Here is a 16,740-nt window from a genome sequence, read left to right on the forward strand (position 1 = left end):
AATATCACCACCCTAGACCTTGGTACAACAGTGACATTCTGGTTGTGATGGATCTGAGCAAAATACCATAGAGTGTCTTGTGATATTGTTACACTAAGCTGCAATGCAAATAGAGTTGCCAAGTCCAATTCAATAAATATCTGGGGACTTTGGGGGTGGAGCCAGGAGACATTAAGGGTGGAGCCAAGATCAAGGCTGTGACAAGCACAATTGAACTCCAAAGGGAGTTCTGGCCAACACATTTAAAGGGACGGCACACCTTTTCAATCCCTTCCTTCCTTAGGAAATAATGAAGGATAGGGGCACCTTCTTTTGGGGCTCATAGAATTGGACCCCCTGGTCCAATCCTTTTGAAACTTTGGGGGTATTTTGGGGAGAGGCACTGGATGCTATACTGAAAATTTGGTGCCTCTACCTCAAAAAAACAGCCCCCCCCCCAGAGCCCCAGATACCCACGGATCAATTCTCCATGATTTTCTATGGGAATAAATCTCCATAGGGAATAATAGAGTTCCCAGCAGACATTTCCCTCCCCTCCCCCCGCTTTCTGGCGACCCTGAAGCGGGGGGAGGGCCTCCAAACCAGGGGATTCCCTGCCCCCACCTGGGGATTGGCAGCCCTAAATGCAAACCTTGCACAAATTATGTCTTACCAATTTCAGAGGAATTTAAACATGAATCACTGCAGTAAAATTGACATTACTACTCAATATCATATTTTGGTCAGGGGAAAGGAAACAACCCTCCAGTCAAGGACTTTTGACAATGCTAGAAATAATACATTGTATGCAGGCCTCATTTTGGGCAGGAGCTCACAGGAGCAGAGCTCCAGAACCTCTAAATTTTATTGTATTCTTTCTTTCTCCCCCCCCCCCCCAATACTTGCTTTTGGGCTCCATTGTTCAAACCTCCTGTGAGAATTTTGCTGAACTCTAAGATTTGACAAACTTTCTAATAATTTTCCCCACCAAAAATGGGAAAATAACAAAAAAAATATAAAGCAGACAAATGGAAATCTTCATCTGTGGAAATGGAAATCTTCATTGTGGCCACCAATGTTCCCTCTAAGCTGCAGAGGGAAAATTCTACTTTGTGAGCTACTGCCATTAAAGTTGTGAGCTACTGCATAAATTAGTGCTCTGGGGTAATCCTTCCTGATCTAAGGCAAAATTGCGCGAGCTGAAGGCTAAAAATCTTAGAGCTAGCTCACGCTAACTCTACTTAGAGGGAACACTGGTGGCCACATAGGAGAAAGTAATTTTAAAAAGTATGATGGGAGTAAGGTTTGATGATGACAATTACAATTCAAGAAGCATTTTAAGGTAGATGCTGAGCTGATATACGTAATTTAGTACACCTTCTGGTGATGTCAGGGGTGTGTGGCATATGCCAATGAGTTATGTAAATGAGCTGTGCTAATGAGCTCCAGCACCTCTTTTTCTACAAAATGACCCCTGATTATATGAAAGATAATTCTGGAAAAGTATTTGGTTATGTTTACTGGGAATATGCTCTATTTTAATTCTAACTATTTGTAAGAAGGATCCATTCATTGACTGTGTTTTACATGTCCAAAGATCAAGTACTTTAGGAAAGAAATCACCATAACATTAGGACCCTTAGCTGACCAAACAGGTGGAGGGAAACATTAGAGAATGGGTTTGAAAGTGAAAGTTTAAAACTGTCTAAGTGTCAACTCAGTGTGATAACATAAAAGTTGGCATTACTATTTCTGGACCAGCCAAATACATAAAGGCTGAGATCCAAGGATCCTTTTCCATTAGCAGAAGGAGCCTTCTGTTGGACAAAGTCTTCCTTCAGTGGAAAGAGAAAAGAGCCAGCATGGAGCAGAGTCTCCAGGAAATCAATATGGTAACATCTTGGAGATGAAACAAAACCAAGCTGTCTTAACTACAGTGCAGAGCCACTTACTACAGATCTCTAAAGACAAGTGCTATTTTCCCTGTATAACACACACACTATCTCTCCCCCTCAACACACATTTATGCTTGATGGTCCTGTACTGAACTTCAGGGTAGAGCTAATAAGTACATTCAAATTTATCTGGAAGACTATAAACAACACTAAGTTGTTAATTAAGTCAATAGAGCCCCGTGGCGCAGAGTGGTAAAGCTGCAGTACTGCAGTCTGAACTCTCTGCTCATGACCTGAGTTCAATCCTGGCGGAAGCTGGTTTCAGGTAGCTGGCTCAGGTTGACTCAACCTTCCACCCTTCCGAGGTTGGTAAAATGAGTACCCAACTTGCTGGGGGGGGGGGAGTGTAGATGTCTGGGGAAGGCAGTGTCAAACCACCCCATAAAAAGTCTGCCGTGAAAACGTGAAAGCAACGTCACCCCAGAGTCGGAAACAAGTGGTGCTTACACAGGGGACTACTTTTACCTTTATTAAGTCAATGGAAAGATTCTCTGTTGTAGACATGCTGCTTTTCATTGATGTCAACAAGGTTGCAACAATTTACCCCAAATTTAACTTTGGCCCTAAATCTGTAATTCTCTGGGGAACCCCTGTATAATTTTTGCCCAGTTCATGCAACATCTGTATCCGGCTTCAGTCTGGCAAGCCATATTTACTGCACATCATATCACACCTGCCGACACTGTCGTAGCCAATTGACATTTTAAAAATCTTGTAGCAGCATATCAGCAAGAAAAACAACATTGTTTTAGAACCTCTTATCTCTTAGCTCCCAAATATCCTGTTTCTACAAACTGCAGTAGCCAGGACCAATAGAAACCTCTTCCTGTCACTGGCTGACTTCATTTCCCAGAGTTAGCACAATCTCATCCGCTCTAAATAACTTCATAAAAACTTCTTTCTGGTCAGAGTGAAGCAATAATTATTATTGACAATTATTAGCTATCAATAAACTAGATCACATTATGGCGAGCACTATTAAGGTAAGAAAGGGAATATCTTTTATTAGCCTCTTTTAAAAATAATAATTGATATCCTTTCTGAACAGCAATAAGTAGAACTGGGCAACACCCCCAAAGCCACAATAGAGGAGGAGAAGATTTCCTTTGTACTGCCTAGTAAATTTCCTTTTTCCTATTCCAACTGTCCACAAGGCTTAAAAACTTGAAACTCAGAAAAAATTGGGTGTTTTTTTAAATTCACTGTTCGGTGCTGTGGATTATACTTGCAAAGCCTTTTTGAGGGAAGACCTGAATTTTCTTGTTGACATCGTTTAAACAAATTTGGATATGTATCTGGATTAGAATCTTGGCAGCTGTAAGGGGGAAAGTAATTATTGGGAATTTCAAATGACACAATTTTGGATATTTTTGAATTTTTCCTTTTTTTACATGGCTACAAGTATACTTGCATAGAAATAAAAGGGCACTAGCTCTGATTTTATTGTCATTCATCTGTTGATTTAGTTTTAGTGGTATTGTTTCTAATATCAAAGAAATGGGATAAATGTTCATGTTGGTTAATAATCCACTTAATGTCTTCGGGTATGTGTTTTTAAAGAGCATCAAAAGTAATTTTAAAAATCTCCTAAATTTGTGATCCATTTCTGAGTCATCTTAAATGGAACTCTTGTTATAGTTTTGTTTAGTTAGGGTATTTTGTTGTTCAGTTAGATTGATCCTTGGATAGCATTCATTTCAATAACTAGTAGTTATATATGTTGCAAAAAGCTGTGATAAATTCCTAAAATAACAAGACATGTGTAATTTAAAGCCTGATGAAAATGAAACAGGATTTATATGACGGGGGATTTTCCATCATCACTTACAGATTCCTTTCATATAAACTATTAAACATCTTCACACATTCTCAGTGCATTAGGATATTTACATTATAATAACAGCAACAAACGTAGAACAATTGACTGATCCTAAGAACACTTTACTAAGAGTAAGACCCTTAGAAGAAAATGGGTCTTACTACTGAGGAGACCACTTAGGGACTCTCTAAGGTTGCACTCCTAATACACTTGCTAAGAGTAGGTTGTTGAACTTAGTGAAGCTTATTTCAGAATAAACATGCATAAGATTGTACTTCAGTTTCTTTAAGTTAGAGTGTGTTTCTTATTCTTATTGCCACTTTATTTTCTGATGTAATAGCATAGTCTATCAAAGATTTTATAATGCAAAATATTGAAAGTTCTCAATTGTATGGCTTGAAATATCTTTTTTATAATCAGTGATATTTTTATAATTCTGTCTACTGAGATCAAAATCCAAATTTGATTTGCCTGGCAATCCCTTTGTCTGTTACTAGCTCTAATTTGTTGCGGGTTTTAGACCACTTGTGCAGGGTTGGACTTAAAATTGATGATATGCATGTAGTTCACTCTTTTACTAATTCTGATATGCAGAAAAACGAACAACTAACAGAACAATATGATGCTTTAGTATTTTGTTAGCTGATACTTTTGTCAGTATAAAGCTATATTATAGGTTACATTCTTATTTGTGAACAAACTGTAGGTGATTGGCACCTGTACATTCATAAGTTATTCATTCTTCAGACCAACTTTATTTACAGTTGAAAATTGCAGCTAAATTTTGTAGACATATAACTGTAAAATATTCAAGTAAAAAATAGGAAACTTTCAGAAAACATTCCTGGAAGAAGATAATCTTCTTTCTGAATCAATTATATTCTTATTCCATGTGCTATGGTTATCAGATATTTGAATGTTTTAGGTCAACTTAGTCTTATTCATAGAATTAAAAAAAAAAAGACAACTAAAACAACTTTTATTAAACTGCTTTGGTTTTATTAGAATGATGATAACAATGTACAAAAATTAGATCAATTTCTGTTGGTTGAAAATAATCTGCTTTAAAAAGCACAGTAAGACATATTCTCAGTTTATGTTCTTTGGACATGAACTTTTAAAATGATTGCTGTCCACAGGAAAAGATGAAAATCCCAGTCAATTGCGCTTAAACATGCAACTTACTTTGATTTTAGTGTTTCAAAAATATGGTTATGCTGTTAATACTGGGATGTTATGGCAATAATAGATAGGTTTCTTAATGTTTATAAAAGCTCTTAGAAAAATTCCCAAGTGAGTAACAAGCTTCAGGAGTATAATGAACACACGGTTAGATCCTGTCTAGATTTCCACAGGTGTACAAAGGGATATATGTGCATTTTCTCTGATTTCTCCTTCCCGTGGTAGCCCAAAATACCTCCACCCATACTGCTCATGGAAGATGGGAAACCCCTTGGAACAGCTTAGGTGGGGAATCAGCAGTCTCCCCTGGGGCAGATCAGCAAAAATTGCCCCCTTCCTTGTTTGTGCAGAAATCTAGGCAGGATCTAAGTCCTAGCTGCACAGACTGAAGAGGCGTCATTTGTGTTTTACCATCATATCCCTGAAAAATGTTTAGCACCACTTGCTTTAGAAGAGCCTCATGCTTCCTCTTATCAGATGATCATAAAATAGTAGCAGTTTCATGAGTTTTTTAAAAATAGAACTTCTGTTTCTTCAGCGGATTGCTGTATTTCACATAACCTATTAATTATCCTTATCTGCTTTATAACATCAAAGGGATATTATTATCAGGAATATGATTTTTTTGTAGTTTAATTTAAAATGTTCTTTCTAAACTACAGGAGTTCAGGCTACATATCAGGTGTAATGTTTGAGGTCTTTTTGTTATCATCACACAAATTATGACGAGGTGAAAATATACTACAAACCCAGCATTTGTGTACTCTTTGTGTTCCATATAAAATAAATGGAAAACAATATATTTTCCTTTCAATGGACGTAAAAATTCAGTCTTGCTATTTGATTAGAATAAGGTCAGCTATTTTGCTGCTTATTTCCCTGTTGCCACTCAGTAGTGAAGGAATGAATGAAAAATAGAGAAGTGCCTACTTTGTATTTGATTTTTTTCCTGCAGCTGGCTCTGCTACTTTATTTCTTTTGCTGCTAGTGCTGTTACAGTTTTGTAATAAAAGTCTATTTAGTTAGTATTTCATATACTGCAAATTGGTTACTAATTACTTTTGTGAATAGTTGGCTCAACCTGATCTGCCCTGGATTTATACCCAGTCAGGTTTTAATTCCTTCTTTCCTTCTTTTGTGGATGGATTGGATGTTCTGCTGAGATAAAATCCCTATATATTTGTAATGGGAATATTTGAGAGTTGAATGCTAACTAGAGTTATATAGCTGATTTCTGTATAATTGCTAAGGTGTTGTAATTAATGGAATTTAGATTGTAAGATCTGTAAACTAACTCACTATTTTTGTCATATTCTTTTTAGAAAATGTATCTTCATTAAAAAAAACCCTGTCTATATTTCTCAGACTCTACTGAATTACATTAAGAATAGCAGATAGCGCTGCATTATGAGAACATTAAAAAGACTATATTTAGAGGTGTGATTATAATACAGAGTGGAGTTCAACTTTATCAATTCATTCTCTTCCCTTCATTTTTCTCCTTTATTTTTTATTATTTTCCCCTTTAGTTCACCAGTCCAGTTACACATATATTTAACTTAACAAAGTAAATAGCACTCACAATAAAATCCGTGGGCACAACTCAGAGATAGCTGGATTTTGCCCTCATGGAAATATAAGTATGCAAACCTAAACAGGCAAGGTGTCCTCTGTGGGCCTCTTGGATATAGAGGGTCCACAGGTAAGGAATTGACACAGAAAACCTTGCCTTGGAAACTAATGATGCCACAGCTTTTATCAATTATACCATAGGAGCACTGGAACAACATAGGGACGGATCCTAACTTAGGCAACCCACCTACTGCCTGATGAACCCTGCACCTCAAGCCTGCCTGCTGGGGTGCTGCCAAGGAGTGGCAACCCCAGGGAGTTGGGTGGATGCCAGATGCTGCCTGGTTTCATTTTCCATCTAGTGGTAAAAGCCCTGCTGACAGTTCCTGAGCTGGGCATGATACTGAATTCATTCTATCTCATGAACATTTAAGGGAGTCCCCAGAACTGGGGGATGTGGGCACAGATGTGCCACTTCCCTAACCAAAAGGATCCATCCCATGCCCCAACTGCCCAAAGCTGTGGCAGTCATGAAGACATTATCATAGCCCATAACAACCAAATCATAGGGAGGGAAGATGGGAAAACTATGGTGATCTGAGGGTGAAGGATCATGTGGCACCTGGATAAATAGGGGAGGGCAGGCAGGTTGGCTCCCAGGATACCTGCACCTCCTTAACTGACTTGACTTGATTCTATCAGGGACGCCAGGCTCTTTGCAAAACCCTAGCTCCCCCCGCCCCGACCTGGCCATGCAGCCCACTGGCCACATGGACACCTTGCCAGCTTCCCCTGAGCCCTGGGGCCACAAAAGTAGTAATGGGTTAAGTCCCGATCATCACTTCCCTTGGCTTATAAAATGTTGGCCACATCAGAGCTGGAGGAGTTTGCTCTTCTAATGAGTAAAATTGTTTTCATTTCACTTAGATTGTGACATTATGCAATTGTTTTTTATGGTCCTGAACTCTTAAGAATTGGACCATAACTATTTCCTCTTTACATGCCACAAGCATAAATCTTCAGCTCTTCATTTGGTGTATGTAGCAGGAACACATGAGGTGTTTATAAAATAGCTATTAAAATTTAGTCCTAGCTTATTGCTGATTACACCATGTGATGAATTTGATCCAGATTCTTGGCTTTTCAGTTAAATGAGATTGTCCAAGTAGAGAATAAGCAATAAGAAATATCTAGTGTTTGATTTATTTTTTTAAGAAGTAACAGTCTTTATGCATAATATTTTCCCAAGAGGTCTAAGGCATTTCAGCAGGCCTGTGATAGATGGTTGTTCATAATATAAATAAATGTGAGTAGCAGAGTACAACTAAGTACTGTTTAAAGTGATCTTTGTTCATAGAAAATTTGATAAGGGGATAGAAAACTATGGAGGGAAGAGAATCTCACAGCTCTCCCATTTTTTTACATGCTCCATTTTATTACTACAGTCCAAGACCAGCAGGCATAATGCAATTGGGTAGATAAAACATGTGAATGTATGATTATATATTACCCTAAAAATCCAGAATAATAAAACAAAATCATTGTAAAAATGCAGAGACATCATTCTTGTAGATAATAGAATTAGGGAGCTCCCTCTACATATTAGTTTGCAATCTCCTACCATTCAATGCCAACCATCCATATTTAGCAACCTTATATATTGTGTTCTGGCTCTTAAGAAAGCACTTTGGAGAGAAGTAGGGGTCTGTGTCTCCCTAGATAGGCTGAAAGTATAAGCATTATGTAAATTTCACATATCTGATTATACATCTTGCAATCAAAGATAACATGTTCTAATGTTTCAGCTATCCCATATTTAAAACCTACTGAAATACTTATTCATGTTCAGGATCTGAAGATATTTTTATTTGGGAAGGAATAATCACAGCCTGGGAAATCTTATAGATGATTGCCATTATTCTGTATCTTGCATCATCAGGGTAGATGGTATCAAAGGAAGTTGCATGTAAAAAACAGGGACAGAAATCACACACTAGGGAATACAGAAGTTGGGTCCCCTCCCTTGTGCAACAGTGACGTGATTAACAGTTGTCCTCAGTACTTGCATATAAAATGCGCAATTTGGATAGGGACTGTGGCATCTGTGAAGAAGGATTTCATCAATAGGCTCCCTCTTAGACCATTTTGCAGCCCCATGGCACAGAGTGGCAAAGCTGCAGTACTGCAGTCTGAGCTCTGTGCTCACGACCTGAGTTTGATCTTGGTGGAAGCTGGGTTCAGGTAGCTGGCTCAAGGTTGACTCAGCCTTCCATCCTTCCGAGGTCGGTAAAATGAGTACTCAGCTTGCTGGGGGGAAAGCGTAGATGATTGGGGAAGGCAGTGGCAAACCACCCCGTAAAAAGTCTGCCATGAAAACATCAAGATGGGGCATCACCCTAGAGTCAGAAATGACTGGTGCTTGCACAGGGGACTACCTTTATCTTTTTTAGACCGTTTCAGGTTAGGAAAATGATGCAGGGTGATGATGAAGCTCCTTCTCTGTGCTCCAAACTAGGCGTCACATATTCAAGAACTGGGGTGAATTCACAACCTGCATGTGATTGTTACACAGGACACTGGGTGGGGACCCAAACTCAGCCTATGTACTCTGTAATGTATCCATTGGCCCTATTAAGTTACTCTTTATGAACAAGGATTCCATGCAGAAAGTGCTGATGACATGGTACATGTCCATTTTAGCTTCTTTTTATTTTATTTATTTTATTTTATTACACTTATATCCCGCTCTCCCTGTTGGGCTCAGGGTGGCTAACAGCAATTAAAATAACAGAGAATTAAATCATTACAATAAAACCACAGTAAAATCCTAAAAACATCTCAAACATATACAATTTTTGAAGGACAAAGTTCATATTGCAAGCAAGAGAGAAAGGAATCAACATGTTTTGTGTTGGGCTTCATCCAGTATGTATCCTGCCCTTTAATACACTTGTGAGGGTGTAGGATAAATCCTGTGTTTATTCCTATGGGAGTGTTTTTACCCAATTACAAGAGCTATTCTGCTTTCATAATTTCATAATTGCTGGGGAATAATGAGTATAATCTTTGGGGAGAATAGTATGCCTATTAAACTGGCCACTTCTTTAATCCTCACATGCACCACATACCCTGTAATTCTTGTCCTTCAAACCCTTATGTCAACAAAGTTATAATGCTTATCTCTTATGTAGACTTGAGAACATGACAGTAATATGCTACTGCAATGTTAAGCTTTATTAACAACTAGGAGTAAGGCCCGTTGTGAAGAAAAATACAACAGGCTCTAGAAGGAGGCTCTGGGGGACTGCCTGCTACCCTTACTGTCTTCCCACCCACCCAAGTGAAGGCATTGACTCCCCCCACACCTCAAGGGGAGCTAATCTCAGCTATCTAGAGACCAGTTGTAAATCTGAGTGATCTCCAGTGGTTCCCCAGTAGGAAATGGCATTGTACCTGTCTGAGGTCCTATTCCCTCCTCAAACCCACCCTCTCCAGGCTCCACCCCTTAAATCTCCAAGAATTTCCTAACCTGCATTTGGCAGCCCTATCTCCTGTTTTCTGCCCCCTCTGACTTCAGGTTTCCATTGTCTTCCCCCTCCTTGCAGCTGTTACATAGGAAAAGGACAGTCTTTCTTTACAGTGTGTGGGGGGGACCAAAGCAGCTTACATCATTCTCCTCTCCCCCTGTTGATCTGAACAACAACCCCATCAGGCAGGTTAGGCTGAAAGTCTGTGACTGGTCCAAAATCACCCAGTTAGCTTCCACAGCCCTCACCTGGAGTTTGGCAAAAGTAGTTCCCCAGGTGGAAAGACCTCTCCCTCAGGGGCCTGTAGTGATACCTTAGGAATTTCCCACCAACCTGGAAAAGTATTATTGAAGTCCTCTGTGTGAGTGCCCCCCACCCACCCTTGCTGTCTTCCCATCCACCCAAGTAGGGTTGCCAAGTCCAATTCAAGAAATATCTGGGGACTTTGGGGGTGGAGCCTGGAGACCTTGGGGTGGAGCCAGGAGATATTGGGGTGGAGCCAAGAGCAAGACTGTGACAAGCATAACTGAACTCCAAAGGGAGTTCTGACCATCACTTTTAAAGGGACCACACACCTTTTAAATGCCCTCCCTTCATTGGAAATAATGAAGGATAAAGACACCTTTTGAGGCTCATAGAATTAGACCCCTTGGTCCAATCTTTTTGAAATTTGGAGGATGTTTTGAGGAGAGGCACTGGATGGTATGCTGAAAATTTGGTGCCCATACCTCAAAATACAGCCCCCACCCAGACACCCGTGGATCAATTCTCCATTATACCCTATGAGAATCAGTCTCCATAAGGAACAATGGAGTCTGTTTATCTGCTGCTATGGAACTGGCCTTTCCTTGCTGTGAATGAACATTCCCTTTGTGTCAGTTGAAGAGAAGTAACTGCTACTGTTTTGTCTCATGAACATGTCTCCATTCACTTTCTGTACCCCGTGCATCATGTTGTACAACTCTGTTGGTGCCCCTTAGTTACCTTTTCTCTAAACTAAAATGCCCCAGACTCCTTAGTCTTTCTTTGTGCAGAAGGGATTCCAACCCCTCCCAGCTTAGGATGGGACATGTCAACTGCTTTGCCTTGTGCAGTGTTGTAAGTTAACATATATTAGGGTTGCCAGCTCTGGGTTGGGAAATACTTGGAGATTTTAAGGGATGAGCCTTGAGGGGTTAGAATTTGGGGAGGTCAGGGAGCTCAGCAGGATACAATGCAGGGTATAATGTCAGTTTGGTGTTGTGGTTAAGGGCACACATTCTAATCTGGGAGAACTGGGTTTCATTCCCCACTCCTTCACATGCACCTGCTGAGTGACCTTGGGTCCATCACAGTTCTTGAAAGAGTTCTCTCAGCCCCACCTGCCTCACAGGGTGTCTGTTGTGGGAAGAGGAAGGGAAAGAGATTGTAAGCCTCTCTGAGACTCTGAGTGAAGGGCAGGGTACAAATCCAATCTCTTACCTTCTTGTGGAGTCTACCCTCCAAAGCAGCCATTTTCTTCAAGGGAACTGATCTCTGTCTGGAGATCTCCAGGTTCTACTTGGAAGTTAGCAACCCTATAATCTATGTAGTTCACCCTCACTCTTGATCTTTAGAAGGCATCTTACACAGTTTTATTCATTATAGCATTTGATTAAATTGTTAAATTGCTGGTTCTAATTACTGGTTTTAATGTATTTTATTGTATTTTATTATTATTTATATTGTAAGATGCCTTGAGATCCGGTGAGGTTTTACTTAATTGTTTTGAATTACTTATTTAGTTAAATGTTTTAAGTAAGTAAATACAGTAGTTATTACATTACTACAGCTACTGTAAACATTTAAAGACAGGTAAAATGAAAATGTAAATGAAATATTTAAATAGGGGTAGGGTTGCCAAGTCCAATTAAAGAAAAATCTGGGGACTTTGGGGGTGGAGCCAGGAGACACTGGGGGTGGAGCCAAGAACAAGGATGTGAAAAGCATAATTGAACTCCAAGGGAGTTCTTGCCATCACATTTAAAGAGACAGCACACCTTTTAAAATGCCTTTCTTCCATAGGAGATAATTAAGGATAGGGGCACCATATTTTGGGGCTCATGGAATTGGACCCTCTGGTCCAATCATTTTGAAACTTGGGGGGTATTTTGGGGAGAGGCACTAGATGCTATACTAAAAATTTGGTGCCTCTACCTCAAAAAATAGCCCCCCCAGAGCCCCCAATACCCACGGATCAATTTTCTATTATTCCCTATGGGAATCGTTCTCCATAGGACATAATAGAGTGCCTAGTAGACATTTCCCTCCCCCCCACGCTTTCTAAAGGGGGGGAGGGCCTCCAAACTAGGGAATCCCCTGCCCCCTCCCTCTCTCACACACACACACTTACCAGATCTTCCTCCGGACAACTCTACTTCCTGTGAAAACGAAAGCAAAAGAAAGGGAGGGGCCGTTCTCAGAAGCCCTTTCTGCTTTCTGCTTCCTGCTTCCTGCCCAGCCTTAAAGGGGCAGACATTTTGCAAACGGCTCAGGAGCTCTACAACATGAAGCCTAAAGGTATGTTCTCCCCCCCCTCCACCCTCACCCCCGCTTCCAGAGTTTTGAAGAGCGGGAGATGAGGCTGCAAACCCAGAAGTCTCCCGCCAGAGCGGGAGGTTTGGGAAGCCTAAATGGGGGGGGGGGGAGAAGAGTGAAAGAGTCTCATCTGTCTGTGTCCTCTCTCTCAATAATGCTGTCATTGCCATGCTAGATGAAAACTTCCCACCCTGTTTTTTTAATTATTGGACAGAGAACAAACAAAACCCTGGCATTTAAACAATGCTTAAAAACTTTGTTTTAGATAAGTATTTATAGTGCTTGCAAATTGAAACACTTTTTTTTACAAATATGTTTATTACTTTAATAAACAGTAAATATGCTGCAATAGCACTTGTGGTAAATATAACAAAACTATAGACAGATATTTCCTGCCACCATGTCATATTCTGATAGTTTACCAGATCAGTGACTACCAATACAGAAAATGCTTTCAATTGGAACTTTCTGTTCACTAATCTTTAATTCATTTAGGAAAACAAACCTTTTACTGTCAAGTATAAAGCCCTCTATTTGCTTTTTAGATTTAGTATGGAAACATGGGAAATTTGTTGTTGATTCCTAAGGATTAGCTCCTAGAACAATGTGCAGGTACCTTCTGGGGAGAGAGAGAGTGATGAAGGAGCTACGATGTTGGACTAGGATATAAAATATCCAGATTCATATCCCTGCTTTGCCATAGAAGCATACTGGATGACTTTGGGCCAGTCACATGGTCTCAGCCTAACCTACCTCACAGGCTTGTTGTGAGGATTATATGGAGGAAAGGGGAAGAATGTAAGCTTCTCTGGGTCCTCACTGAGGAGAAAGGTGAGATACAAATGAAATAAATAGATTTTTAAAATGATTTGTGTTATGCAGTTACTGTTATGGAACACATATTGATTGCCTGATTAGATTAAGTAACCGTATGGAAAGGAGCAGGAAATGTATTTTATTACTTTGGAAGTTAGAAATGTGACATTTTTTTTTTTAAATTAAGCTGAAAGCTTGATTCTGTACAAGTGAATGGGCTTTGTTTACCCTGATCATATCCACAGAATTCTATTATATAAAAGCCCTGTGTGCTGGCATTTTCCGGCTCTCCCATTGCTGTGGTTCATACCACAGCCATTGGCAGATCAGTCACCACTCAACTGTACTTACCCCCCCATTGGTTGAGCTCATTCCTCTTTCCCACCTGCTGGGCCACTGGAGAAGCTGTTAGGAAGTGGCTGTTGCTATGCAATCAAACATGCTTTTATCAGTAAAAGCCAGCCAACAGGTGGGGGGAGGATGCCCTTTCCAGGCCTGTTTTGGCCTTTGAGGGAGGGCCCAGTTCTGACTACAGTTGCCAAATCCAGGTTGGTGGGATGTTCCTGGAGATTTTGTGATGCAGTCTATGAATGCCATAGAATTCGCCCTCCAAAGCAATTATTTTCTCCAGGGGGAGACATATCTGTTGTCTGAAGTTCAGTTGTGATATCATGAGATCTTCAGGTTTCAACTGGAAGTTGGCTACCAATGGTCTGGCTGCTTGCTATTGTTCAGCAGCAACCCCTTATGGCATCCAGTGTGACATGCCAGTTACCGCTTCAGAGCAGGGTCTGCCAGACTAGGGTTGCCAAGTCCAATTCAAGAAATATCTGGGGACTTTGGGGGGGGGGGAGCCAGGAGACCTTGGGGTGGAGCTAAGAGACATTAGGGGCAGAGCCAGGAGCAAGGGTCTGAAAAGCATAATTGAACTCCAAGGGAGTTCTGGACATCACATTTAAAGGGACAGCACACCTTTTTAAATGCCTTCCTTCCATGGGAAATAATGAAGGATAGGGGCACCTTCTTTTGGGGCTCATATTATTGGACCCCCTGGTCCAATCATTTTGAAACTTGGGGGTATTTTGGGGAGAGGTACTAGATGCTATACTGAAAATCTGGTGCCTCTTCCTAAAAAAACAGCCCCCCCTGAGCCCCCGATACCTCCAGATCAATTCCCCATTATACCCTATGAGAATCGATCTTCATATAGGGAATAATGACATGCCCATCAGACATTCCCCCCTCCCCCCGAAGAGAGGGATTGGCATCTCTACCCATGAGCTGCTGCCAACTTCTTCAAAGTAACACAGACACACCACCCAAAGAGGAAGCCTTTCCAATCGGAGACTGAGACCTCCGGAGCTGGAAAGTCACATGGTGGCTGTGGGGGTGGGGCTTCCCCCCGCTGGCCAGCTGACTGGGGGCGGGAAGGAGCCTGGGAAAGCAGAAGAACCCCCACTGGGACCTGGGGATTGGCAAGCCTATGCCAGTGCCAGGTTTTTGCTGTGGAAGCTGACGGGGATTTCAGCCACTCACTGATTTTCAGTCTAACCTACCTCACAGGGTTGTTGTGCAGATCAAAATGGGGACGGAAGAATGATGTGAGCTGCTTTGGTCCCCACTGTGAAGAATGACTGTCCTTTTCTTAGGCAGAGCCTGCAAGGAGGGGGAGGAGACAGAAAGCTGAACTTAGATAAAGGTAGGTTGATAGCTGGTTGGAAAGCAGATGGGGTGATAATTCCGGGTTGGGAAATTCCAGGAGATTTGAGGGGTGGAACCTGGAGAAAGTGGGGTTTGAGGAGGGGTGGAACCTCAAACAGGTACAATGCCATAGACTCTGCTCTTCAAACAGCCCTTTCTGCCTGGAGAACCATTGTTGCCAATCTCCAGGTGAAGGCTGGAGATCCCTCAGAATTACAATACCTCTCCAGTTTGCAGAAATTAGCTCCCCTGGAGAAAATGGCTGCTTTGCAGGATGGACTCTGTGTCATTATAACCTTGCTGAGGATGGTTCCCTCCTTCTTTGGTCCAGACTACAGAGGTAGAGGCTGCAGGGAGGGGGGAGATGGAAAGCTGAAGTCAGATCAGTTCCCCTAGAGAAAATGGCTGCCTTGAGGTGCATACGCCATGGTATATCATAACACAACCATGCCAGGCCAAAAAAACACAAACAAATCACAGCACAAGCACACGCTGATACTAAAGACTGCAAGGCTGAATATTACAGAAAAAGGTGGCAACAATGCATTGCAAATAAAAGGAATGCTGAGCTTCAGCATCTGTGTAACCGTTGTCATGCCTCCCTGCACTCCCCCCCCCCATAATTATTCTTCCTTCTCTCCATTCTGGGCCTGTTTCAGCTGTTTGAGCCACCACAGATATGGGGACAAACACACACACACACACACACACATGGGGGGGAGTGGGAATCCGACATCCATTTCAGCTGCAGAGTGAGTGGGAAGACAGCAAGGGTGGGGAGGTGAGTGAAGGCCAAGGGTTGGGGCGGGGGGGACAGAAATGGTGGAGGGTGACTGAATGTCACCCTCCACCTTTGAGTAGAGGAGTGCTAAGGGTGCAGGGGTAGTTGGGAAGAAGAGGTGTTTGCGGGGGGGGGGGTAGATGGAGGGGAGATGAGAAGCTGGGCTGGAAGACACTAAGGGCGGCAGGCACATGCCCAGAGCCACTTTCTAGAGCCCATTGTATTTTTCCAAACAACGGGCCTTATTCCTATGGCATGATAGCCATCTAGAGTGTATCTAAATCAGGGATGTTGAACTCAATTGTTATGAGGGCTAGATCTGACATAAAAGAGACCTTGTTGGGCCAGGCCATGTCTGGTTGGGCCGGGCCATGTCTGGTTGGGCTGAGCCATGTCAGGCTGGGCCATGTGTGTACTTATTTAGGTAGCAGAGATATAAATTCTATAAAGAACACAAGCAAACACAAATATATATATGCTTAAAACGTTAGCACTCATTGGTCCTAAAGGTGCTTTCTTTGTAGCACTCATTGGTCTTAAAGGTGCTTTCTTTGTATTTCTCCTATGGGATCCAGGGAATTGGGCAAAGGAAGTTCTGGGTCATTCCTTCCTCTCCCAGGGACTTGGGGGGGGGGGGAGCCTCAGTCAATAGAAGGAAGAGAGACTTAGCTCAGTAGCTTTCCTGTGCGATTGAGAGAGCCTGGAAAAGCAAGTTATTCCTCCCCAAGGGAGGAGCCTCACCCAATGGAGAAAACAGAGGTTTTGTTCTTAGCTCATGTGCGATTGAGCAAGCCTTGCAAAGCAAGCTGTGATGCAGAAGGAAGCAAGAGAGAAGGAGAAGGAAACAGATGA

General features: G+C 41.6%; 1 protein-coding gene across 5 annotated transcripts in view; it reads left to right on the forward strand.

Annotated features, from left to right (window-relative positions):
- The window catches only part of ERG (ETS transcription factor ERG), a 283,816-nt gene that overhangs the window by 166,708 nt on the left and 100,368 nt on the right, over nt 1-16,740 (forward strand). Inside the window, exon 1 of one of the 5 annotated variants that reach the window (XM_060234255.1) lies at nt 2,774-2,917. The exons of the other annotated variants lie outside the window; for them this stretch is intronic. Within the exon in view, the coding sequence (XP_060090238.1) occupies nt 2,900-2,917 (18 nt within the window). The 5' untranslated portion in view covers nt 2,774-2,899. Of the gene's footprint in view, nt 1-2,773; nt 2,918-16,740 lie in introns of those variants that run through there. 5 annotated transcript variants of the gene reach the window in all.

This window comes from Heteronotia binoei, chromosome 3, assembly GCF_032191835.1.
Source record: "Heteronotia binoei isolate CCM8104 ecotype False Entrance Well chromosome 3, APGP_CSIRO_Hbin_v1, whole genome shotgun sequence".
Taxonomy (NCBI): Eukaryota; Metazoa; Chordata; class Lepidosauria; order Squamata; family Gekkonidae; genus Heteronotia; species Heteronotia binoei.